The sequence below is a fragment of the Quercus suber genome, unplaced genomic scaffold (assembly GCF_002906115.3).
Source record: "Quercus suber isolate HL8 unplaced genomic scaffold, Cork oak 2.0 scaffold_32, whole genome shotgun sequence".
Classification (NCBI taxonomy): domain Eukaryota; kingdom Viridiplantae; phylum Streptophyta; class Magnoliopsida; order Fagales; family Fagaceae; genus Quercus; species Quercus suber.
Window position 1 is genome coordinate 1,664,202 of NW_027069497.1, and position 26,442 is coordinate 1,690,643.

The window sequence follows — 26,442 nt, forward strand, 5'->3', positions numbered from 1 at the left end:
TGATTAGGGCTAAAGTTGAAGATATGGAAGAGATCAAACAAGATACAGTTCTAGAGTTATATTGCATGAATCCTTGGAGAACAAGAGTATTAAAGTTGATTTGGAAGAACCATTACTCCTCTCTTAAAATCACTTAATGTCTATGTAGTTACTAAAATGTATAAATTTCTCAATAGCTCAACATAATGAAGTGATTCCATGGTGTGTATATATATATATATATATATGGACATGCATAAACAATTCTATCATGAATACATTTTCTTTAGGAATGGCAAAAATGACCTGACCTGACCCTAACGGGATGGGTTTTACCTGATCCGTGAAATAATAGGGGTAGGTTTGGGTTTTAATAATCCAACCCATGGCGGGTTTGGGTTGGGTGTGGGTTTTATGCATACTCGCCCCGAACCTGACCCATATATATATGTAATATTACTAAAATACCCTAAGTATATATATACATAGCTAACTATTCTATTCCTATTTTTTCCAAACCCTAACCTAACCTAATCTCACTCTCAATCTCTCTCATACTCAACCGTCACCCTTCTCACCCTCTCACCCTCAAGCTCTTATCTTACTCAGCCACTCTCATCCACCCTCATAGCCGCCACCTCCCTCAGGCCTCAAGCCCTCACTCTCACAGTCTCACCCACCCTCGTGGCTGCCGCCCCTCTCAAGCACTCACTCTTACCCACCCTCACGGCCTCACTCTCACTCTCACTTAGCTGCTCCTCCTCCCTGCATCTCCACATCCACCTCGCCGTCAACGCGAAGCCAATATTGTTTTTGATTTGATAATTGATAAAATTAGTTGCCAAATTTTACAGTCATGATCACTTCCCTCTTATGGTCTTAACCTGCCACAATTACATTATTTGTCCCATTGCATTTTGCTTTAAAAGGAAAGATAGGAAGGAACATGAAATGTTAAATGTTAACTTTAATCCTACATGCATAATTTTATCAAGGAATTTTAGCAAAATCGATTTTGTTGAACTTGGGGAGTTATGAGAACATTAAAGTTTTTCCATAGTTGGGTTTGCAAAAGAAGGAACAACACCATTACTTTTGAAATTCTGATCATATGGACGAGTATTGGTACTTATAGGCGATAGCACATAACAATGTATAATATGTTTTATATTATCTACATGTTGCATTGAAAGCGTTTAATTTTTGCATGCCTGTGTAAAGTTGAGGTTCACAGTCATTTCGACCATAGAAGAAGTGATCTCTTAAGAGAGAAAAAGAAAGAAAGGAAGATGGAGTACATATCTTTTGTGAAATTCATCTTTATGATAGGGTTTCCATTGTTCAAAATGATTATTGGACATAAAGATTTTTGCATTGGCTTTCAAGGCTGAAAGAAGCGATCATTGTTCTTGATAGCGTAGTAAACCAAGTTCAAAAAATGTTGAGTACATAGCGTAGTAAAAATATTAGATTACTTTATCACCGTGGATCCTTGGTGCGGTGGTCACTCTACAAGTATAAGTATTTGTGGGGTGTGAGGGGCAAGGGTTGGGGTTCAAGTCTCTAGGAGGAAGCTTCACACACATATACACTTAGATTATGCTAGATTAGAAATTCTATCTTGTAAAATATATATATATATATATATCAGACTACTTTTCTTGACTTTTTATGTTGTTAAATACCCTTATCTAATCCACAATAACTTTATCTTATGGAACAACTATGAGCAACAACAAAGAAACATCCCTCTTTGCTGAAGAAGCGGACCACCTTGTCCGCATCACTAAGAAACACAAGGCCACCTCCCAATCCTTCACGCCTCAAAGGCCCACTATATCCTACAAGGACTTGGTATTACGTCCCTCATTAGATTGGGAAGATCACATAGCCCATGGCCTGCCCATCAATGACGAAGATCCTCACTCAAACATTGAGCTCGACTCGGACGACTCCTTTCCCACCATACTACTTTCTAAAGAAGAAAAGCAGTGCACCAGAGCTCCCTGGCGATCCAACATCATTGTCAAAGCCTTTAATAAGTCACTAGGCTTCAAATACTTTGACCACAAAATCTGAACCATTTGGAAACCAACCAGGGATATTCATATCATTGATCTTGGCTTGGACTACTTTCTTATTCACTTCAAACTAAAAGACGACTACTGGAAAGTTATCGGCGAGGGCCCATGGTTTATCAGTCACCAATTTCTCTCTATTGGAAGATGGTCCCCTGGTTTTCATCCATCCGACGCTAAACTCACCACTACGGCTATCTGGGCTTGCCTACCACAACTACCGATCGAGCTTTATGACGATAACATTCTCTAGAGAGTTGGAAACCAACTAAGAACTCTCCTAAAAATTGACTCTCGCACCATCGACAATATTAGAGGACGATATGCTCGTCTGTGCATCCAAATCGACCTTGACTCTATGTTGATCTCAAAGGTTAGGATCGACAACCTTCTCCAACCCATCCAATACGAAGGCATAACTACTATTTGTTTCGACTGTGGACGAGTGGGGCACAAAGCTTCACTTTGCCCCTCTGTTATTCACCCGCTACTCAGGCCACCAATAATAACCTCGACCTTCCCATTCCACCCCCGCAAAACCAGCCCACAAAGGAGTTCAGTGAATGGATGATTGTCCAACGAAGAAAACCTCCCAAAAAGAAGAACGCTAGCACCAACGTGCTGCATGCTCCAGTGTCTCAGCACCATGCACATGAAGACCTTGGCTCCCCTGCTTTCTCACGTGGAAACTTCAGTTATGCACGTGACCCTAAGCCCACTCGTAAGTCAAAACCCAATGCAACACATTGGACCACAGCCCAAAAAACCCCTTCTCAACCAAGTTCGGTCAGCCACCTACACGCCGGCCCCATGACTTCCTCCTCTCCCAATGCCCTTGACACCAACGCTCCTCTGTACAGAGTTGTCATGTCAACTTTAACCTCTGAAGAGCTTCAGATTCCCTTACCAGCTAGAGACCAAACCTTTTCCTCACTTACCCAAGCTGAGACTTCAAACCAAATTCCTAAACTTTCACCAAAACCTTCTTTCGCCTCCACCTCCCCTCCTGCCGAGAACAAGATGCCTTCCTCTTTGAAACCTCAAGCCCACAACCCTAGGCTCACTCATACGTCGCTACCTATGAGCTGCGCAAACTCCTCGGAGAACACCCACGCATGCACCTTAAGCAAAGAGTCATCAGAACACCAACCAAACTCAGCTGAAAACCCACCCATCCTGACTTTGCAACAACAACTCACAAAAAATGCCTCACAATACTTTGCACCAAGAATCCAATCTTTGTCCTTGGAATTTTACTCCAATTGCCCACCCAAAGCAGCATGTCAGACCTTAAACCTTCTCTTTATAGGATGGAAGCCTCCTCCATTAGGCTTCTATAAACTCAACACTAATGGCTTTGCCAAAGGCAACCCAGGTATGGCGGGTGCAGGTGGTCTCATCAGGGATTATAGGGGTAATTGGGTTGGTGGGTTTTCTAGGAACATTGGATTCACTCACTCTCTTGCTGCTGAACTTTAGGGCTTATGTGATGGTCTCACCTTGGCAAAAAACTTAAATATCAAAAATTGCATGTTGAGCTAGATGCCAAAGTGGTCACTGATTTCATTACCTTGCAAAATGATAGTTCTCTCCAAGCTCACCCATGTAACTCCCTAATATCTGACTGCAGGTTACTCACCCAAACCTTTGAAGAGGTGCTTGTGGCTTTAAAAAAAAAAGTTGTATTTAGAATTATCTAGTAAGTTACTCATGCGATGCACAGATAATGTTGTAATATTTTATGTAAGATAGTTTTAGAGAATATTATATATGTATTATAGTATAATTTTTATAAAACTTCATTAGTAATGAGTTCATCATAAAATGCAAAAATTATAAATTGTACACACATATCTATTATAATTATTCAATTGAACTAATGAGAAATAATTAAAAAAAAAAAAAAACTTGGAGGACTATTATAAAAAAAAGTTGATATAGAATGTGTGTTTTCTCTTTCTTCTTAATTCTAAAATAAAATGTTTGTTTACACACAAAACCATTTGTTGTTGTTACTCAATATAAAATGCAAGCTCCACCTTCCTTGCTTTTAGCCAAATCATACAAGTTAAGATTAGAAAAACAACAATGTTAGATTAAGGTAGGTATTGTTGAAAGATTGAAGGTAAATGATATCGTTTTTTGTTTGTGTATTTGAATGGGATGACATAAAGGGCTATAGGTAGGCATATATAAAGGGTAGAAGTGAAGATGGGAAAATTGTGAATTAAGATGCAAAGAGTTTTATGTGTATTTATGAGGGATGAAAAGTTTTGAAATATTAAACCAAATGATACAAAAAATTATTTATTTTTTAGTTAGAAGTCTTAAAATATTGAACAAATGAAACAAAAAGTCAATATTTAATTTATTCTTATCTCTAATTTGACACTTGAGAATATTTCAATTCTCTTTGATAAAATGTGTACTTACAAAACCTTATTTTCCCAAAAAAAAAAAAAAAAAAAAAAAAAAAAAAAAAAATATATATACATATATATATATATCTCTATATATCCATTATAATTAGAGGTATGATTAAGAATTGCTTTGTTTTCCTTTTAGTTTTACATAATACCAACTTGATCTTCTTTTTGTTTGATATGTTACTGTTTATTATTTAACATATATCTGTTGTAAAAATAGAAATTAGAATAATCCTTTTTTTGCTCCTTAAATCAAGAAGATTCAGGGCAATCCTTTTTGGACATGTGTGGTTTCTGCCCTTTTTGAGTGCAAACTTCGGACGATCAAGTATTTCCTAGAGAATTAAGAGACGCATTGTGGTTGAAGAAGGTGGAAAACTGCAATGATACAATTTTCTTTGTTCATACTAACGAAAAGATTATCTACTTCATACCCTCAAAATCATTTCGGTTCTTTTTATTTCATGACTAACCTTCTTAAGTAAATATTTAGCAAAGAAAAAAAAAAAACCTTCTAAAGTAAATACATAAAATAAGGAGAATTTCTATGCTCACTTTTCATATAATCATATTACAACAAAATGCCACTATGCTTGAGATTAAACCAAATGTGGCCCTCTAAAGAATTAATATATTTGGCAAGTGCAATGTTAAAACAACAAAATATTTCACAAACATTTTTCGTTACTTCTTAAGGTGGCAAGTTATGATTGGAGTAATATCATTTTTGCATGAGCCAACCATTGATGTCAGTTTATTCTGTACCAATCATAACAGGGCAAATTAGTAGATGTGAAAGTTTTTTGTGTCACTAGATTTATATTGATTTGGCAAAGCAGAATGGTCAGTAGTATCAACCTGCATGGGACCTGTGTGCCTTCCTGTCCAACAAGGCAATATGGTTACAGCCATAGTTGGAAGTGAGCTCGAAGTCATCAATATATCTGTGGGCAACATCTACTTGTCTCCACCTCCGAACATGCCCATCATGTCTTTTGTAGATCCCATTTGCTTCATCAAGTTTTGTAAGCCACCCATGCCACCAATCTGCTTCAGCATCTGTGGGGGAAGGACTTTGCTCATGTTCTGCGCATTCATGTTAAGATGTGAAAGTTTTTTGTGTCACTAGATTTATATTGATTTGGCAAAGCAGAATGGTCAGTAGTATCAACCTGCATGGGACCTGTGTGCCTTCCTGTCCAACAAGGCAATATGGTTACAGCCATAGTTGGAAGTGAGCTCGAAGTCATCAATATATCTGTGGGCAACATCTACTTGTCTCCACCTCCGAACATGCCCATCATGTCTTTTGTAGATCCCATTTGCTTCATCAAGTTTTGTAAGCCACCCATGCCACCAATCTGCTTCAGCATCTGTGGGGGAAGGACTTTGCTCATGTTCTGCGCATTCATGTTGCGTGATAGGGCACTCATGTCACCCTTCTTAGGAATCTTAAGCCCTTTCATTTTGCTCCATATCTTGGCAAGGCGCTTGTACTCTTCCATCATCTCCATTACTTCTATAAGTTGACGACCACAACCTCGGGCTATCCGCATCATACGAGATTCATTCATGAGCTTTGGATTTGAACTATCCAACTCTGCAACATTTTAGTCAACTATCAGAATCAGAATAATGGGTTGAATCAGTATAAAGTCAACCAAGCGGCAAGCAGAGCAAAACCACATAAAAAATGGCATCGAGTCTCGACTCACCTTCATTTGTCATGGAGTCCATCATGGTCATGTACCGCTTGATCTTCGCTGAACTTTCCTTTTCACGTCCTTTTGGCATTAACTCAGCACTAAATCCTGGAAGCATTGAGAAAACCTACACAGCCAAGTCAGTCATCAGCATTAAGGAGCAGCCTCTCCAGATCCAAATCAGAAGCTCAACATTTACAGCACATTTCAGTAAATAATTCCAAAATGACCGCTGAAACTCAGCATCCCCAACCCCATCTGGAATTAACCTCCAGAGCAACCAAGTGGTCACATATTAATCTAGCTAAAGAAAATAGCGGTCACCTATAATTTCTTGCATACCCTACACAACTAAGAATATATAATAAAAGTGAAAGGCACATTGTTGTTGATTTAGCTTAAATGAGATGGTATAAGTCAGGGACTAACCTGGCTAATTGGACCCATTTTCATTATATTCTGAAATTGCTCATACATAATCCTTAATGTAAAGTTCCCTTCTGAAAGCTTTTGCAGAAGTTCAGGCTGCTGATCCATAGGAACAACTTCTTGAATTTTGTCCATAAATCCAGACCAGTCACCCATGCCTAGATGGAAATATAATTGACATGCAAATATTAACAACATTCCAAAGAAATTGAATTAGCAAATTTCAAGAGTCAGAGCAGTAAAAGAGGTGCTCACCTAAGAGACGGCTGACAAATGGTTTAACATCAAAAACTTCAAACTCATCCATATGCTCCCCAGTTCCAATAAATATAACAGGACTCTTTGTTGCTGCAACACTGCACATATAACGAGCAACAAAATTAAGTTTTCAAAGAAAAAAATAGGAGACGCAGTTTAAACTTTAAGTTGCTTCTATTAAAATTAGCAAGAAGTTTTTCCATTTCATAAGAAATTGAACTAAAATTGAAGGTAGCTTATAATTCCATAATTTAAGGAAACTGCAATTTAGAGAAGATGTACAGTATCAATGATTGTTTTTTATATTCTTAGGTCCACCTAAAGTTAATTAATTTATGCTATTTACAGATCACACCATATGAATGACCCAACCTTTGTGTTGAATATTCAAACAAGTAAAATAGGCATGTCATTGCATTTATTTTATCTTTTCTTTGTATTATTATTTTATCAAATAGTGCAAATGGGCATGGGAAATACATGAGAACACCAAAAGAGAAGAATCAAATTTCTAATATCTTAAAAATCCAAAAAATAGAAAAAGGAATGAACAGCAGCCGAACATAGACTTCTACTCAAAGAGTGATCTCAGAAGTACCATCTTGTCTTTTGCATGGAACTATGGAGGCTCAACACCTTTCAAACGTCCAGCTAATAGAGACACGTGCCAAATACATGAAACATTAGCCACAGCTGAATTGTGCTTAGAATAGATATCCTCCATTGTGTAGAAAAACACCAGAATTCCAACAATGGAAAAGAATTCTAAACATTGCCAAGACACCCACTGACTTCCAAACACAAAACAAACTTCCATAGCTCTCTAGCAACATCATATTTAATGGTAATTTTCTGTCTCATCACTCCTCATAACACGTGCAACAAAGAAAAATTATGCAATAGCTCTCTAGCAACATCATATTTAATGGTAATTTTCTGTCTCGCCACTCTTAACACGTGCAGAAAAGGGAAATTATGATTAAGGTTTATAAGAACTCCCAAGCTATATTGTGAACAATAAAAGACTTTGCAACATCATATTTAATGGTAATTTTCTGTCTCGCCACTCTTAACACGTGCAGAAAAGAGAAATTATGATTAAGGTTTATAAGAACTCCCAAGCTATATTGTGAACAATAAAAGACTTTGCAGGCAGCATAGCTCTTTTTTGCATGAAAAGTAAAAAAAACACCATAGCTCACCAGACACCCTGACAAGGAAAAGCAGCCAAGAGCATGTTGAGGTGCAAAATAGTAAGACAAAGTATCAAACAAACAACTCATTGTTAATCTCCATCATGTTGCCAAACCTTCCATACATTTCACACAATTCAGTAAATCAAAAAGTTAAATCAACGGTTCAACTCCCAACCCAGTCTTGCATTGCATGCACAACAAACCTATGACAACAAGATTTCCACAAGTCTCACTCAAGACTGCAACTGAGATATCCTGATTCTCCATTAACTAGAAAGATCATGCCAATGAGCTCAAGCTCAAATGGCATATCCTCCCCTTCAAATGAGCACGGTGAAGGGTGAGGTTATTATATTATACACAAACACAGAAAAAAAAAAAAAATCAGGAAATGTAAATTTCAAATCTCCGCATACTAAACATTGTGCCAAAATCACATACCCAACCATGACCACCACCAAACATGTTTAGAAATCCTAGAAGCACACAGTATATGATTTCTTTCACAAGTACTCTTTTATATTTCATTAGTAGTCTAGAAATTGGGGTGATATGATTTCAAGAATAATACCAACAATCCCAGGAAAGTAGAGAAGAAAAGAGATGCCTTTTAATTAGTTATAGCCAGGAACTGAAGGCCAAGGGTGCTGGAAAAATTACAATAAACTAAAATCCAAATGCTACCACGTAACAAAATCCACTGTTGCAAACCTCTATGAAATGGGGCTATATACTTTAAAGAGGAAAAGTAAGGCATTATGTCTTTTTTTTAATAATGGTTAGAAATCCTACACTAATACTTGAACCCGTTCCCCCAACTCTCCCTAGAAACCCAAAGCTCTAACACTCCATTTGGGAGGAAGGAAATGAATGGAATGGAATGGAATGAAATGGATTATTTTGGAATATTCCTTCTATTCTCTTGTTTGGGAGTTTTAATGGAGGGAATGAAAAGATCATTCTCTTGTTTGGAAGTTTATATAGAATGGAATGGAATAGGTAGGAGGAAACACTCATTTCTCTCTATTCTCTCAAAACCTCAAATTTTCATTCCCCCCAAAACTTGGAGAAATTGGAGGGAATGAAATTTAATTTAATGAAATTGTTACTAAAACTCCCAACACACCCCCATATATTCAACCTCTTATTTTAAAATATGGGTCTAACAGTAATATTGTTATAAAATGGTTCCAATGCTTTCTCTCTATGCTACTCCCAATAAGGTTACGTACCTTTCATTCCTTTCCATTTCTTTATTTTAAAACATCCGAACAAGATTACTTCATTCCATTCCATTTTTTTTTTCCATTCCTTAAATACAATCCATTCCATTCTATTCTTTCCTATTCCTTTATGATTTACTCATTCCATTCCATTCAATTCCTTTATGAATTCCCAAACAAAGAGTAAGGCTTGGGGAGGTACCATTCCATCTAACAAGTACACAGTGCTAGTTTAAGCAATCAAAATGTGAACAACAATAAGCAACCCTAGAAGATTTATCTTTCTTTATAACGAACTATAAAGCTGCAGCCAACTTATTGCTAACTCAAACCTCAAATCATCATGCATGTAGTTATGCATGTACATACAATACAATAGCATGTGACAAATGAATAACTTAATGGCCTATGAAAGTAGATACTACTCAATGGTATTCTTTACTAAAAATAACGAAAATCATACTCTGTCCCTCCCATAATGAGTGTCTCACCATCCTTTTTTTTCTTTGCCACACAATGAGTCCACTACTAAAGAAATATAGGGTCTATTTTAAATAAAGTATAAAACACCAGTTTTGAGTAGCAACTGCACAGCTTCAGCAAAATGCATGAATTGAAGCTTTAATATTAGATTTAAAACCAACAAGAAACATGAAAATAGGCTTAAATTGTTGTTGCAATAGAACTTACGCACTAAGGGCACCACCTCCCTTTGCATGCCCGTCCATTTTCGTAACAATTACAGCTCCAACTGAAACACTTTGCTTGAAAGCTTGAGCTTGATCATATGCAGCCTGACCAATACTGCTATCCATAACAAATATGACAAGATCTGGTTTCTGGAAAGCAAACAAAATATCTTAACACAGTCAATCAACTACAAATTACTAGGAAGTAGGAACAAAGCAATACCAGAAAATTACCGTTGCTTCAGCAACTTGACGCATTTCTTCGAAAAGAGCAGCTTCTTGTTTGTGACGCCCACTGGTGTCAACAATGATCAGATCACAGTTTTCTTTTTTGAATCTTTCTACACCTTCCACTGCAATTTTAACAGGATCTGATTCTGTATAGCTGTATCATTGAAAACCATCTCAATTACTACTTAAATAAAAAAGAATGCATTATTTAATGAAATGTAATTGGCGACCGTACCTTATTAATGAGAGTGATAATGATAACAATAATAAACAAAGTAAACAACGACAGAACAAACAGAATATTTAGGGAGATCACAAAAGAGAGAGATTCAAAAAATGGAACTGAAAGTATTGTTTCTTCTTTCTCTCCTTTCTGGAAAAGGAATATATATATATATATATATATGTATGTATGTATGTATGTATGTATATGCTCTAGAGGCACAACTAGAGTACCGTGTCATAGTTGACAAAATCTCGTTCATAGTATAAGCAGTCATTAAACTTCATCTATTACTTCCCTCTCTTTTAGATTTGTAGATTTATGTAATTTGGGGTAGTCTTTTGCTTTCCTTGTACACTTCCTGTGTACCAAGGAATTTGCTAATTTTTTTTTTTTTTTTTAAATAATTTTTTCAATAAAGTTTTTATTTACCGATAAAAAAAAAACTCTATTACATCCCATTCATAAGAAATACTGAAATAACATCACCTCTTACGTGAAGAAGAGATTGGGGTTCAAATTTTTATTACTGAATGATGCCCCCCACTTGATCCCACTCCCACCCATAACCCTCCCTATTTCATAGAGAGAGAGAGAGAGAGAGAGAGAGAGAGAGAGATGAACTAGTTATTTGTGTCATCATGCTTTCATCTTCTTTTTTCCTGTTTTGTTTTGCTTTTCATTTTCTTTTGGATTCAGAGGAAAGGGGAAAAAGGAGAGAAAGAGAAGGGGGGGGGGGGGGGGGGGGAACTAAAGAAAATAGCGGTCACCTATAATTTCTTGCATACCCTACACAACTAAGAATATATAATAAAAGTGAAAGGCACATTGTTGTTGATTTAGCTTAAATGAGATGGTATAAGTCAGGGACTAACCTGGCTAATTGGACCCATTTTCATTATATTCTGAAATTGCTCATACATAATCCTTAATGTAAAGTTCCCTTCTGAAAGCTTTTGCAGAAGTTCAGGCTGCTGATCCATAGGAACAACTTCTTGAATTTTGTCCATAAATCCAGACCAGTCACCCATGCCTAGACGGAAATATAATTGACATGCAAATATTAACAACATTCCAAAGAAATTGAATTAACAAATTTCAAGAGTCAGAGCAGTAAAAGAGGTGCTCACCTAAGAGACGGCTGACAAATGGTTTAACATCAAAAACTTCAAACTCATCCATATGCTCCCCAGTTCCAATAAATATAACAGGACTCTTTGTTGCTGCAACACTGCACATATAAAGAGCAACAAAATTAAGTTTTCAAAGAAAAAAATAGGAGACGTGGTTTAAACTTTAAGTTGCTTCTATTAAAATTAGCAAGAAGTTTTTCCATTTCATAAGAAATTGAACTAAAATTGAAGGTAGCTTATAATTCCATAATTTAAGGAAACTGCAATTTAGAGATGTACAGTATCAATGATTGTTTTTTATATTCTTAGGTCCACCTAAAGTTAATTAATTTATGCTATTTACAGATCACACCATATGAATGACCCAACCTTTGTGTTGAATATTCAAACAAGTAAAATAGGCATGTCATTGCATTTATTTTATCTTTTCTTTGTATTATTATTTTATCAAATAGTGCAAATGGGCATGGGAAATACATGAGAACATCAAAAGAGAAGAATCAAACTTCTAATATCTTAAAAATCCAAAAAATAGAAAAAAGAATGAACAGAAGCCGAACATAGACTTCTACTCAAAGAGTGATCTCAGAAGTACCATCTTGTCTTTTGCATGGAACTATGGAGGCTCAACACCTTTCAAACGTCCAGCTAATAGAGACACGTGCCAAATGCATGAAACATTAGCCACAGCTGAATTGTGCTTAGAATAGATATCCTCCATTGCATAGAAAAACACCAGAATTCCAACAATGGAAAAGAGTTCTAAACATTGCCAAGACACCTACTGACTTCCAAACACAAAACAAACTTCCATAGCTCTCTAGCAACATCATATTTAATGGTAATTTTCTGTCTCATCACTCCTCATAACACGTGCAACAAAGAAAAATTATGCAATAGCTCTCTAGCAACATCGTATTTAATGGTAATTTTCTGTCTCGCCACTCTTTAACAGGTGCAGAAAAGAGAAATTATGATTAAGGTTTATAAGAACTCCCAAGCTATATTGTGAACAATAAAAGACTTTGCAGGCAGCATAGCTCTTTTCGCATGAAAAGTAAAAAAAGCACCATAGCTCACCAGACACCCTGACAAGGAAAAGCAGCCAAGAGCATGTTGAGGTGCAAAATAGTAAGACAAAGTATCAAACAAACAATTCATTGTTAATCTCCATCAGGTTGCCAAACCTTCCATACATTTCACACAATTCAGTAAATCAAAAAGTTAAATCAACGGTTCAACTCCCAACCCAGTCTTGCATTGCATGCACAACAAACCTATGACAACAAGATTTCCACAAGTCTCACTCAAGACCGCAACTGAGATATCCTGATTCTCCATTAACTAGAAAGATCACGCCAATGAGCTCAAGCTCAAATGGCATATCCTTCCCTTCAAATGAGCACGGTGAAGGGTGAGGTTGTTATATTATACACAAACACAGAAAAAAAAAAAAGATATCAGGAAATGTAAATTTCAAATCTCCACATACTAAACATTGTGCCAAAATCACATACCCAACCATGACCACCACCAAACATGTTTAGAAATCCTAGAAGCACACAGTATATGATTTCTTTCACAAGTACTCTTTTATATTTCATTAGTAGTCTAGATATTGCGGTGATATGATTTCAAGAATAATACCAACAATCCCAAGAAAGTAGAGAAGAAAAGAGATGCCTTTTAATTAGTTATAGCCAGGAACTGAAGGCCAAGGGTGCTGGAAAAATTACAATAAACTAAAATCCAAATGCTACCAGGTAACAAAATCCACTGTTGCAATCCTCTATGAAATGGGGCTATATACTTTAAAGAGGAAAACTAAGGCATTATGTCTTTTTTTAATAATGGTTAGAAATCCTACACTAATACTTGAACCTGTTCCCCCAACTCTCCCTAGAAACCCAAAGCTCTAACACTCCATTTGGGAGGAGGGAAATGAATGGAATGGAATGGAATGAAATGGATTATTTTGGAATATTCTTTCCATTCCCTTAATGGAGGGAATAAAAAGATCATTCTCTTGTTTGGAAGTTTATATAGAATGGAATGGAATGGGTAGGAGGAAACACTCATTTCTCTCTATTCTCTCAAAACCTCAAATTTTCATTCCCTCCAAAACTTGGAGGAATTGGAGGGAATGAAATTTAATTTAATGAAATTGTTACTAAAACTCCCAAAACACCCCTATATATTCAACCTCTTATTTTAAAATATGGGTTTAATAGTAATATTGTTATAAAATGGTTCCAATGCTTTCTCTCTATGCTACTCCCAATAAGGTTACGTACTTTTCATTCCTTTCCATTTCTTTATTTTAAAACATCCGAACAAGATTACTTCATTCCATTCCATTTTTTTTTTTCCATTCCTTAAATACAATCCATTCCATTCTATTCTTTCCTATTCCTTTATGATTTAATCATTCCATTCCATTCCATTCCATTCAATTCCTTTATGAATTCCCAAACAAAGAGTAAGGCTTGGGGAGGTACCATTCTATCTAACAAGTACACGGTGCTAGTTTAAGCAATCAAAATGTGAACAACAATAAGCAACCCTAGAAGATTTATCTTTCTTTATAACGAACTATAAAGCTGCAGCCAACTTATTGCTAACTCAAACCTCAAATCATCATGCATGTAGTTATGCATGTACATACAATACAATAGCATGTGACAAATGAATAACTTAATGGCCTATGAAAGTAGATACTACTCAATGGTATTCTTTACTAAAAATAACGAAAATGATACTCTGTCCCTCCCATAATGAGTGTCTCACCATCCTTTTTTTTCTTTGCCACACAATGAGTCCACTACTAAAGAAATATAGGGTCTATTTTAAATAAAGTATAAAACACCAGTTTTGAGTAGCAACTGCACAGCTTCAGCAAAATGCATGCATTGAAGCTTTAATATTAGATTTAAAACCAACAAGAAACATGAAAATAGGCTTAAATTGTTGTTGCAATAGAACTTACGCACTAAGGGCACCACCTCCCTTTGCATGCCCATCCATTTTCGTAACAATTACAGCTCCAACTGATACACTTTGCTTGAAAGCTTGAGCTTGATCATATGCAGCCTGACCAATACTGCTATCCATAACAAATATGACAAGATCTGGTTTCTGGAAAACAAAGAAAATATCTTAACACAGTCAATCAACTACAAATTACTAGGAAGTAGGAACAAAGCAATACCAGAAAATTACCGTTGCTTCAGCAACTTGACGCATTTCTTCAAAAAGAGCAGCTTCTTGTTTGTGACGCCCACTGGTGTCAACAATGATCAGATCACAGTTTTCTTTTTTGAATCTTTCTACACCTTCCACTGCAATTTTAACAGGATCTGATTCTGTATAGCTGTATCATTGAAAACTACCTCAATTACTACTTAAATAAAAAAGAATGCATTATTTAATGAAATGTAATTGGCAACCGTACCTTATTAATGAGAGTGATAATGATAACAATAATAAACAAAGTAAACAACGACAAAACAAACAGAATATTTAGGGAATCACAAAAGAGAGAGATTCAAAAAATGGAACTGAAAGTATTGTTTCTTCTTTCTCTCCTTTCTGGAAAAGGAATATATAATATATATATGTATGTATGTATGTATGTATGTATATGCTCTAGAGGCACAACTAGAGTACCGTGTCATAGTTGACAAAATCTCGTTCATAGTATAAGGAGTCACTAAACTTCATCTATTACTTCCCTCTCTTTTAGATTTGTAGATTTATGTAATTTGGGGTAGTCTTTTGCTTTCCTTGTACACTTCCTGTGTACCAAGGAATTTGCTAATTTTCTTGTTTTTTTTTTTTTTTTTAAATAATTTTTTCAATAAAGTTTTTATTTACCGATAAAAAAAAAAAAAACTCTATTACATCCCATTCATAAGAAATACTGAAATAACATCACCTCTTACATGAAGAAGAGATTGGGGTTCAATTTTTTATTACTGAATGATGCCCCCCACTTGATCCCACTCCCACCTGCAACCCTCCCTATTTCACAGAGAGAGAGAGAGAGAGAGAGAGAGAGAGATGAACTAGTTATTTGTGTCATCATGCTTTCATCTTCTTTTTTCCTGTTTGTCTTGCTTTTCATTTTCTTTTGGATTCAGAGGAAAGGGGAAAAGGAGAGAAGGGGGGGGGGGGGGGGTGGGGGGCGCAGCGGCGCAAGAGAAACAAATAAAAAAGAAAAAACACAAGAAAAAGGTCTGGACAGACCATAAAGGGAAAACGGAAGAGGGTCTAAAGCAGCTAAACAACAAACAATTGCACTGAAAGGGTTTAGGACCAGGAGATGGGACATGAGCACATAAAAAAGAAAAAAACACAAGAAAAAGGGCTGTACAGACCATAAAGGGAAAATGGAAAAAGGAGCTAAACAACAAACAATTGCACTGAAAGGTTTTAGGACAAGGAGATGGGACATGAGCACATCAAGACATCCCAAGGATGAGTAAATTACAATGAGATCAAACACAGTTAAAAGCCATTCATATGATTTGCAAGGCCCCTAGAGAGAGAGAGAGAGAGAGAGAGAGAAAGGGAATTTCCCCCACAAAGGGTAATGAGATATTACAAGTTAGATACAGCTGATTAATATCATAATAGCGTTAATCGAAGCCCCCTTAAATAAATCCATTTCATTCTAGCACAAGCAAATATTTATAACATCCTCAGAATACAAAGCTTCATTTCAAGAATGAAAATATATTTCAAAGCTCATTATGCTTATCTATGCATAGCCATTTAGCATTCTAAGAGTCTAGTAGAAGAAAAATTATGGCTTCCTTATGCACCTCATTATTGTTTTCTCTACAATTTTTATTTTTATTTTTAAACAATATAGCTTGTGTGGCTGTTGACATTTCCTTGCTTCCTCATTTCTTTTTAACAGAAATCTTCACAAATCTTATCTCCACACTTCAATAGCACACTCTAAATCACAATTTGCACACACAGAAAATCAGTAGAATGTGAAAGAAGTACCTTCCATAAAATGGAATCTTAGCTTTAGTGGCATTTTGCTTCAGCTGATCAAAAGCACCAGCTCTGAATGTATCTGCACACACGAGGGAAGGCCTCCAGCCCTTTTTCTGATGATAGTATGCATATTTTGTACACGTTGTGGTTTTTCCCGACCCTGAATTTGTTGTACACACAGATTATACGATGCACATAGATAAAAGGAAACAGTACACTCCAAAATGAAAATAGTGCAAAAATATTTTTGGACCCATGCATCAATCATAGCATACAACACCCAAATAGCTAGTTCATATCGAAACTTCGCAAAAAAAATCCCAATCTGTATAGAAGTGATTGTATATGACAATTTCTGAATGATCCAATAAGCATGAAAGTGATCTGATAAAAACATACCTTGTAAACCTACAAACATAACAACACTTGGTTTTGCTTTCTTTGGAGTAAAAGAAGGCTTCCCAGGATCCAGCATTTTGCAGAGTTCGTTAAATATAGCCTACAATGAAAAGGACCCTTTAATAAGATTAAGAGCACAGCAGATGCCAAGACATAATATACAAAAAGGATTTTCCCTTTTCCCTTTTCCTTTTTTTTTTTTTTTTTTTTTTTTTTTTTTTTTTTTGTATTTATTTTGATAATGAAGATTGCAGTTGCATATCCTAGCAGAAAATGCACTAGACACATAACGTTACTAGAAAGAGCATGTCAATGGGTTTTTTTAAGGCTTAACAAAATAGCCCCCAACACAAAGAAGTAACTTTGTTGCAGAATTTAGTTGCTACCAATAAATACAACATGGTCACATGAGGATAGAATTATTTGACGTAGCATAGATATACCATCATACAACTAACTAAAAACAGAAAAAAATATACATCAATGTTTCTTTTTAGCAAGGAAAACTGAAGTACAACTCCTCAGGTGCTAAAGCTTGGGTGCCCCCTATTAAATTCATCCATTATGTTGCATTGCCCAACAAATCACATGGTAAAATTTAATTTTCCTTAAAAAAGATATCACTATTTTTGTTGCATTGGTTAATACAACCATGATGTTAATTTCAATTGGGGAACCTAATTCAAAGCACCTAAGGGATTGTACCTAAACTGGCCCTTTATTAGCACTCTTCAGCGCAAATTTTGTCAAAATTGTTCTAGAATTCCGAAAACCAAATCCAAATAACCGAAGTCCAGGGCCTCCTGGCCATGGTATCATTATTGATCAAAAACCTCAATCCACTAAACTATATAAGCTAGACACTAGTGTGACAATAGAACCAAGCTCTCTCAATTCTTTCATATTGGGCACTCTTATATTTTCCCCCCCTATAAACAGGTTTTCACTTTCCTATAACAATAACACTAACATTTATCCAATTTTCACATGCAAATCAGATAGCTTAACTAGCTTTCCAAAGCAAAACCTAAACTTCAAACTCTAAACTCATGCTATCACCAGCTAATTTTTTTAACTCTATAAACAGGATTATAACACACAAATCCAATTAACTAGTGCGAATTTCGATAGCTTAGCTAGCTTTTCAAAGCTAACCCTAAATTCTAAACTCATGGTAGCAAAAGCCAATCATTTCATCAAAATAATTACAAACATCAAAATTTAAACAAAAAAAAAAAGATTCACAGAAATAGAAGAATAGAATCAATCAGAAAAGAGAGAAATTTGTACTTGTTGGATGATTTTGCGCTTGTTGTGGCCGGCGGCGAGGTCATCGAGATTGACGATCTTCTTGATATTGGTCTGCATGTCGCGGACGAGCTTGAATTGCACATCGGATTGCAAGAGAGCGCGAGTGATCTCGTTGAGGCATTCGTTGAGGACCTTCTCGTCGATTATGGTCGCATTGCTCATCTGCTGAAGAGCACGCGATATGCTCGTACCTAACTCTGCTAACACCATCTTCGCTGCCTCTGAGAATTCCGGCGAAGAATGATCGAAGCAAATCAATCAGAAAAGAGAGAAATTTGTACTTGTTGGATGATTTTGCGCTTGTTGTGGCCGGCGGCGAGGTCATCGAGATTGACGATCTTCTTGATATTGGTCTGCATGTCGCGGACGAGCTTGAATTGCACATCGGATTGCAAGAGAGCGCGAGTGATCTCGTTGAGGCATTCGTTGAGGACCTTCTCGTCGATTATGGTCGCATTGCTCATCTGCTGAAGAGCACGCGATATGCTCGTACCTAACTCTGCTAACACCATCTTCGCTGCCTCTGAGAATTCCGGCGAAGAATGATCGAAGCAAAATGGGGAGGTTAGGGTTAGGGTTTTGGTTTTGGGGGAACGAAGAAGAAGAAGAAGACGAAGATGTAGAGACTCTGGAGAGGTAGGAAGAGATTTATAAGTTCAGGTAGTGGTGGTTATATATACGTTAACAAGATATACGAGAATACAAAGCAGCCGGGCTAAAAATTTAGCAATTTACTTCTACCAAAAGTTCCTCTAACTATTTTATTTAAACATATTGTAGTAGTGTATCTATTTTAACTTTTAACACAATAAAATAATATAAACATTATAATAAAATAATATAAATATTACAATAAAATAATATATCCCACTACTAAAAAACATGCACAGCACCGATCACAACCACCTCTACCATAAGCCACAGGCACAACCATAGCCACAACCAACACCACCACCAGTCCACAGTAGGAAGGAAAAAAAAAAAAAAAAACCCAAATCTCCAATTTTTTTCCTCAACCCAGACCAAACAAAATCACAAATCACAAGCAAAATAAAAAATCATCAATCACAAACAAGCATAACGTCGGCGAGCTGGGTCGGCAGAAGGGGTGGGTCAGCGACATGGGTCTGAGGCGATTGGCTACTTGGGATGGCTGGGTCGGGCCGGCGACGGTGAATGAGGGAGCTTGAGAGAGTGATGGTGAGAGAGGAGAGTGACGGTGAGGTGATCGGCGACTTAGGACGGCTAGGTCAGGCCGGTGGCGGTGAATGAGGGAGCTTGAGAGAGTGACGGTGAGAGAGGAGAGTGATAGTGAGGCGATTAGCGGCTTGGGACGGCTGGATCGGGCCGACGGTGATGAATGAGGGAGATTGAGAGAGTAACGGTGAGAGAGGAGAGTGACTGAGAGAGGATGAGAGCTTGAGAGATTGAGAGAGTTTTGGGAAAGGATGAGAGCTGAGTGACTGGGAGAGAGAGAGAGAATGAAATAATATATTTAATCTCCAGGGTAGAATAAAATAATATATATATATATATATTTAGCTTTAATGAATAGTGCACTATCTTATAGATGTGCACTGTAGCAGTGGAGCTAAAAAAAATAGATTTAGCTCTACTGTTGGAGCATCATTTTAGTGTTAGTGTAGCTAAAATATAGCATTATAGCATTATATCTACATTGCTGCAAATGCTCTAGTAATGTTTTTTATAACCCGCATGGACCTATAGATAGACTAAAGTTAATTTTATAAAATTATAAATTGATTAAAAAAATTATAATTTGCTCTTGTATGACTTTAATTTGTGTTACAATTTAATGAAGAATACATTGTTTAAATGAGCAATGGCTTATAAAAAATTTGTTGGAAAGTTTCAAATGTTGAAATAGAAGTTATCAAGAAATTCAAAAACCTAAAATCAAAACTCTAAGTAGAAGCAGAAAAATTAAGAAGCAATTGGAACTTAATATATCTACCAAAACTAAAAACTCAAAAGAGTGAGAGAGAAAAACTAAAAACTCAAAGAGTGAGAGAGAAAAACCTGAATGACTAGTGTTCCAAAGAGAGAAAGAAAGAGAAAAGAAGGTGTGTACTTGTGAAAGAGGAGAATTTTTTTTTTTTTTTAAAACACACTGAAAACTATTATTATAACAAAATCACAATCCAACTACATCATGGATAAGAGCTTGCTGAATACAGCAAGGAATCTTTTCAATCCAAATTACATCATTGACAAGGTTTTAAGCTTATCTTGCTAGAATGTGAGCTGACTTATTGCCAGTCTTGCGCACATGAGAAAAATTAACAACACCAATTTCAGCACCTAACTCATGAATGCCTTCCACAATAGCAGTAATAGAAGTGGGTGGCTGTGTAAGTCACTTGAGAGCATTAGAAATTGTCAAGGAATCACCTTCCAACACCCCTATCTCACAGCCCTAAATGTCTTGCTAGCAACATATCAGCTTCATAGGCCTTAGCTTCAACTTCAAGTGCCCGTAATGGGGCTTTGATTTTTTTGCACAAAGCTGCCATTAATCTGCCTTCAACATCTCTTATTACAACACCAATGCCAGTCTGATTCCTTGATGTAAAAAGAGCCCCATCTACACTAATTTTAAATAAACCCACTGAAGGAGGCAACCAAGCTGAGTGTAAAGGTGGTTGTTGTGCGTCAGGTAAGTGCATAATCAGATCTAATGCAACATCAACCCATGAATCCATTGCAGACTAGTACTCTTGAAGATAACTTGTTGTCCAAAAAGCCAAAGTCGGACCTAATTTGCCTTCACCTCCATGATAAATTTCGTTCTTGTTACTCCAGAGTGCCCAAGCAGTCATTACAAGTTGTGAACACTTCTCCTCTCTAGCTGCATTAGTCATCATGGCAAACCATAACAGGTCCTGAAAAGAATCAAGATGAACTTCCAAAGGTAGTAGGTATAATTTTGAAGTAGCCTAAGTTTCTTGTGCTTTTGGACATCCCTAAAAAATGTGACCATTCGTCTCAGCTTTACAGCAAACACACATGTCTTCAGCAATTACATTACGTCTCCTTAACTTGACTTTGGTTGGTAAAGTGTCACGACAAGCATGCCAACAAAAATGTTGTACCTTATAAGGAATGGGCAAAGACCAAATTTTCTTCCAAAACTTCCTCAATAAACTACCATCAGAATTAGTTCCACAGGTTGTAGATTTGAACAAACTAACCGCTTATTTATAAGCACTTCTAACAGTGAAGTTTCCATTGGTAGTTTCAACCTAAACAATTTTATCTGTTGGCAGAGTAGCACTTAAAGGAATGCTCTTGATTAATTTAGCTTCATGAGGAATAAAGATGCTGTCAATCATCTCAGTTTTCCACTTGGCTATTCTTGAGTCTATCAAGTTAGCAACACTCATATCAGCACTTAAAAACATCCTTGGAGAAAGTACTCTATGAGATGAAACCCCTAACAGCCACTTATCTTGCCTAATCTTGATATTTGCTCCAGTACAACTCTCCATCGCATCCCTTCAATGACTAAGCTTTGGGCAGAAATTAAACTCCTCCATGTATAAGAAGTGTTGTGTCCTAATCTTGATATTTGCTCCAGTACAACTCTCCATCGCATCCCTTCAATGACTAAGCTTTGGGCAGAAATTAAACTCTTCCATGTATAAGAAGGGTTGTGTCCAATCGAAGCATGAACAAAATCACCCGTTGGGAAATATTTAGCCTTGAAGATCCTATAAACAAGAGAATCACCTCTCATTTGAAGATGCCACCCCTGCTTCGCAAGCAAAGCCTTATTAAACCATTTTAAATTCTTGAAACCCAATCCTCCATCACACTTAGGCTCACACATTTTTTGCCGACTAAGCCATGCAATTTTCCTTTCCTCCTTTTCTTGACCCCACCAAAAATTCATAATCATCCCCATCATTTCATCACAAAGCGAGTCTGGAAGTTTGAAACAACTTATAGTATAAATTGGAATTGCTTGAGCCATAGCTTTTATTAGAACTTCTTTTCCTGCTTTGGACAACAATTTTTCTTTCCAACCCACCAACACTTTCCCCAATTTCTCCTTGATGGCATTGAAAATACTTCTTCTATTTTTCCCTACCAAAGAAGGTAAGCCAAGATATTTCTTATGTTGCTTAATTATTTGGGCACCAAATCGGTTTTATATCTCCTCTTGAACTTCTCTTGAGGTATTGCTTCTAAAGAACAAAGATGTTTTTGCATGGTTTAATTGTAGACCGGAAGCTTTCTCATACACTGCAAGCAATTGTTGTAGTTCATCACACTCCTTTAACGTTGCCTTACAAGAAATCAAAATATCATCTGTAAAAAACAAATGAGACAATCTTGGACCACACCTACAAATTTGTACACCCTCCATTTGACCCCTATCCACTGCTGATTGAATCAAAGCAGACAAGCCTTCTGCACACAAAAGGAAGAGGTAAGGTGACAAAGGGTCTCCTTGACAGATCCCTCTAGATGGAATAATGTGCCCTCTCAAAATCTCATTAATTTTAGTTGAATAAGTAACTGTAGAAACAGATCTCATGATCAAATCCCTCGTACGGTTAGCAAAGTCCAATTTCTCCATAACTTTTTCAAGCCAAACTCATTCTACCCTATCATAAGCTTTACTCATGTCTAATTTAAAAGTTATTTCCCCAATCTTACCCCCTATTTTTGGCTAATATGATGCATGGTTTCAAAAGCCACCAACACATTATCAGTAATCAACCTCCCATGGACAAATTCACTCTGTGTATCACTAATAATTGAAGGTAAAATCTGTTTCAACCTATTTGCAATAGCTTTTGAAGCAATTTTGTAAACAACATCACATAAGCTAATAGGCCTATAATCCGTTATCTTCTTTGGCTCTTTAATTTTTAGGACAAGAGTTATGTGAGTTTCATTAAAATTGGGTGGAGAAATACCAGAGTTTAGAAAATTAAGTATAGTTTTGGTGACCTCTGCGCCACTAGTGCTCCAAAAATGTTGAAAAAATAGAGGAGGCATCTCATCTGGACTTGGTGCCTTAAGAGGGTACATTTGTTTCAAAGCACTACTCACTTCACACTCCACAAAAGGCCTAACTAGCCACTCATTCATTGCTTGAGTCACCTTAGGTTGCATGGCCAAAAGCAAATCAGAAAAATCTATTGGGTTGCTAGTAGAGAAAAGATCTCCAAAATACCCAATTGCTATCTTCTCCATTTTATCTTCTTCAATCTACCATACCCCATTATCATCTAGCAAACCCTCCATGAAATTCTTTTTATGTCTAGCCGAAGCCTTGGCATGAAAGAAGCTTGTATTCCTATCACCATTTTGGAACCAATTAATCTTTGACTGTTGTCCCCACATGTCATCTTCTCTATCCAACCAACAATTCAATTTAATTCGTGTATGTCTCAATGCTTCCACTACTTCCTTTGACGTGGGCTGCAACTCTAGCCACTCTAATCTTGCTTGAAGCTCATTTATATTTTTTCCCACATGACCAAATTTAGTAGCATTCCAAGTAGACAACTCAGCCTTACACCTCTCCAAACAGTTTTGAAGAACCCAATTCGATTCTATGAGTTGACCACTCACCCATGCATCCTTGACAACCTTTTAACACCTCAAATCCTTCAACCACATTGATTCAAACCTAAAAGTTTTCTATGTCTCTTTTTCTTTCGTTGTTGAAACAAGTGAAGGGATAGTGGAGAGTGATCTTAAATTGAAGAAGACAAATGGTGAAGCTTAGCTGTTGGATAAAGAGACATCCATTCCAAAGTAGCCAAAGCTCGATCCAATCTTTCTCTTATTTGAACCCCACTAGTTGTTTGATAAAGCCAAGTGAACTTAGAGCCAATGAAATCCAAATCACACAAACCACAATGATTAATAGTAGACACAAAATTTGCCATCTACTTTCAAGGAAGGATACATTCACCCTCCTTCTTCGAGAGACCTATAATCTCATTAAAATCACCCATAACCAGCCATGGTAAAGAAGATGTGCTTTTCAAATGTTTCAATTTTGCCCAAGATTCATGCCTCATAGCTATATCTGGATGACTATAGAAACCTGTAAGATGCCACCAATCAATTTCCCCACCATTTACCCATGCATCAATATAATTTTGCAAAAATGTCTTAACATCTACCCTTAACTCTTTTTTCCACAACAAAATAAGACCACCACTGTTCCCAATACTAGGAACAACAAAACAATTTTTCATGTAGCATTTTTCCTTAATCAAATCTATCCAATCTTTTTTTTCAGCTTTGTCTACATAAGGAAAACAATAATGGGCTCTTCTTTATGATCTACCTTTGCTAAGGCATTAACTGTTTAGAGGTTCCCAAGCTCCTGACAATTTCAACTTAAAAGACTCATTGTGCTCTGTAGGGTTGCTGAGCAACCTCCACTATTAGAATAGTTGAACATACCTCCATTTTCTTCATCTTTTCCCCTTCAAAAGAATGAACTTCCTTACTATCTATATCAGTAGCCTTTCTCTTTTCATGAGGGTCGGGACCTGCTCCTTTCTCCTTTGTAGAATTTTTTTTTGTTATCAACATTTCGTTTCCATGTCTTTTTGGGAGTATAGGTTTCCTGAGAAGAGCAACTAGAGAATGATGGACTTGTGTTTTCAGTATAAGATCAGACTCCCTTTAATGATTTCCTAGGCCTACCACATTCACCTTTCCTTTCCTTAGGAGTAGTTTTTAGGCCCACATTAAATTGCTCAATCTAGATTACCTCCAAAGAGTCCACATCAAATCTGACTTTATCCCTAATTAAACACTAATTTTCCTTTGTCACGTTTGTGCATGATATGGCATGATAAAATTTAGGAATTGTGGGTGAAGCAATACCAGAATTTTCAGGTTTCAAATTTGAAAACATTGGAGTGGAGTTAATCCCTTGATTTGAAACATGTAACTGCTCCTCAATACTCGGAACCTCCCTTGTATCGTCTTTCTCTACCTGCAACAGCCTCGTTAATAGCTTCGCCGATGAAGAGACATACTCATCATCCTCCATAATTCCTTCCACAGTCTAAGACACCATAGCATTTGCATTTGTAGCATGAGAATTAGATGAAGCAAACATATTATCAAAGCCTCGATGCAGTCCCGAATGATCTTGAGAGACCTGAGTGTCTGAAGATACCATCACACCATCAACACCTTGATTCCTAACTTCATATCCTTTAACTTCAACAAAAGACTTCTTTGCCGGATTAAAGAGAGGAGCCCTAATTCATGGTCCAAATTGTTGTTCATCTAATTTCAGAGTACCCTTACTTTGCAGCCACAATGAACAATCCTTATCATCGTGAGAAATAGACTCACACCAATAACAAATATTCAGCAACCTTTCATACATGAAAGCAGGCCAACCTTCATTTTCCTCATCCTAATAAATCTTTCTTCCTTTGCACAAAGGCTTAGAGACATCAACAACCACTCTCACCCTCATGAAATTGGCTCCTAACATTTCCTCTAGATCTTTTTTTGGTGTAATAACATGTCCAATAGTCTCACCAATGCTAAAAGCAATCTCAACAGTTTGAAGTAGAAAGGGTAAATTGTGAATTTGCACCCAAAATGTTGTTGTTTTAAACCCCAACATGTGAATAGGGGTATAACCATCAAAATTTTCAAATACAACAAGATGTCTGTTGAAAGCTCATGGTTCCCCTTGAAAAACTCTTTCAGCATCAACTTCCAATTTAAAAGCAAACATCAGAATATTTTCGCCAACAGTAATATTGAATCCACCTTTTGTATGCCATAAAGGTTTGAAAGTCTTTGTAATAGCCTCAACATTTAGAGTTCTACGAGTAAAGAATTTCCTAGCAAGAACAAAATCCCTCTTCTTTCTATTAGCCCTCAGTGCAATCCGATTTTCCTTAGACTCCGACAGTGTTAATTTCTTCCAACGAGTTGATAATTCCTCCATTGAAAAAACTAACTAAATGTCGGCAATGAATAAACTTCTACTAGAATGCAAATGTAAATACCACTAATCTCCAAACAGACACAAAGAAACAAAGTTCTACCATGCACAAAAGTAAAAAACACAAATCTCCAAGCAGACATGAGAATACTAGAGAACCCACCTTCATTCTCAAAGAGAAGGGAAAC

The 26,442-nt window shown here is 36.6% G+C and overlaps 2 protein-coding genes and 1 long non-coding RNA gene across 3 annotated transcripts; all 3 read right to left on the reverse strand.

Moving 5' to 3' along the window:
• Positions 1-5,016: 5,016 nt before the first annotated feature.
• LOC136066352 (uncharacterized) lies at positions 5,017-5,588 on the reverse strand. Its single transcript, XR_010627802.1, has 2 exons — positions 5,342-5,588; positions 5,017-5,242 (listed from the first exon to the last, which is right to left on the reverse strand). It is a non-coding gene; the product is annotated as an uncharacterized LOC136066352 (long non-coding RNA).
• A 67-nt stretch (positions 5,589-5,655) lies between these two features.
• LOC112032073 (signal recognition particle subunit SRP54 2) lies at positions 5,656-18,543 on the reverse strand. Its single transcript, XM_065770513.1, has 9 exons — positions 18,265-18,543; positions 16,975-17,074; positions 16,582-16,735; positions 14,788-14,938; positions 14,555-14,703; positions 11,566-11,666; positions 11,311-11,468; positions 6,199-6,313; positions 5,656-6,083 (listed from the first exon to the last, which is right to left on the reverse strand). Exons 1-9 carry the CDS (start codon positions 18,493-18,495, stop codon positions 5,755-5,757), a joined length of 1,488 nt encoding a protein of 495 aa, XP_065626585.1. The 5' UTR covers positions 18,496-18,543; the 3' UTR covers positions 5,656-5,754.
• A 3,196-nt stretch (positions 18,544-21,739) lies between these two features.
• Positions 21,740-22,888, reverse strand: LOC136066363 (uncharacterized). The gene is made up of 2 exons (XM_065770545.1): positions 22,534-22,888; positions 21,740-22,392 (listed from the first exon to the last, which is right to left on the reverse strand). Exons 1-2 carry the CDS (start codon positions 22,886-22,888, stop codon positions 21,740-21,742), a joined length of 1,008 nt encoding a protein of 335 aa, XP_065626617.1.
• Positions 22,889-26,442: the final 3,554 nt, after the last annotated feature.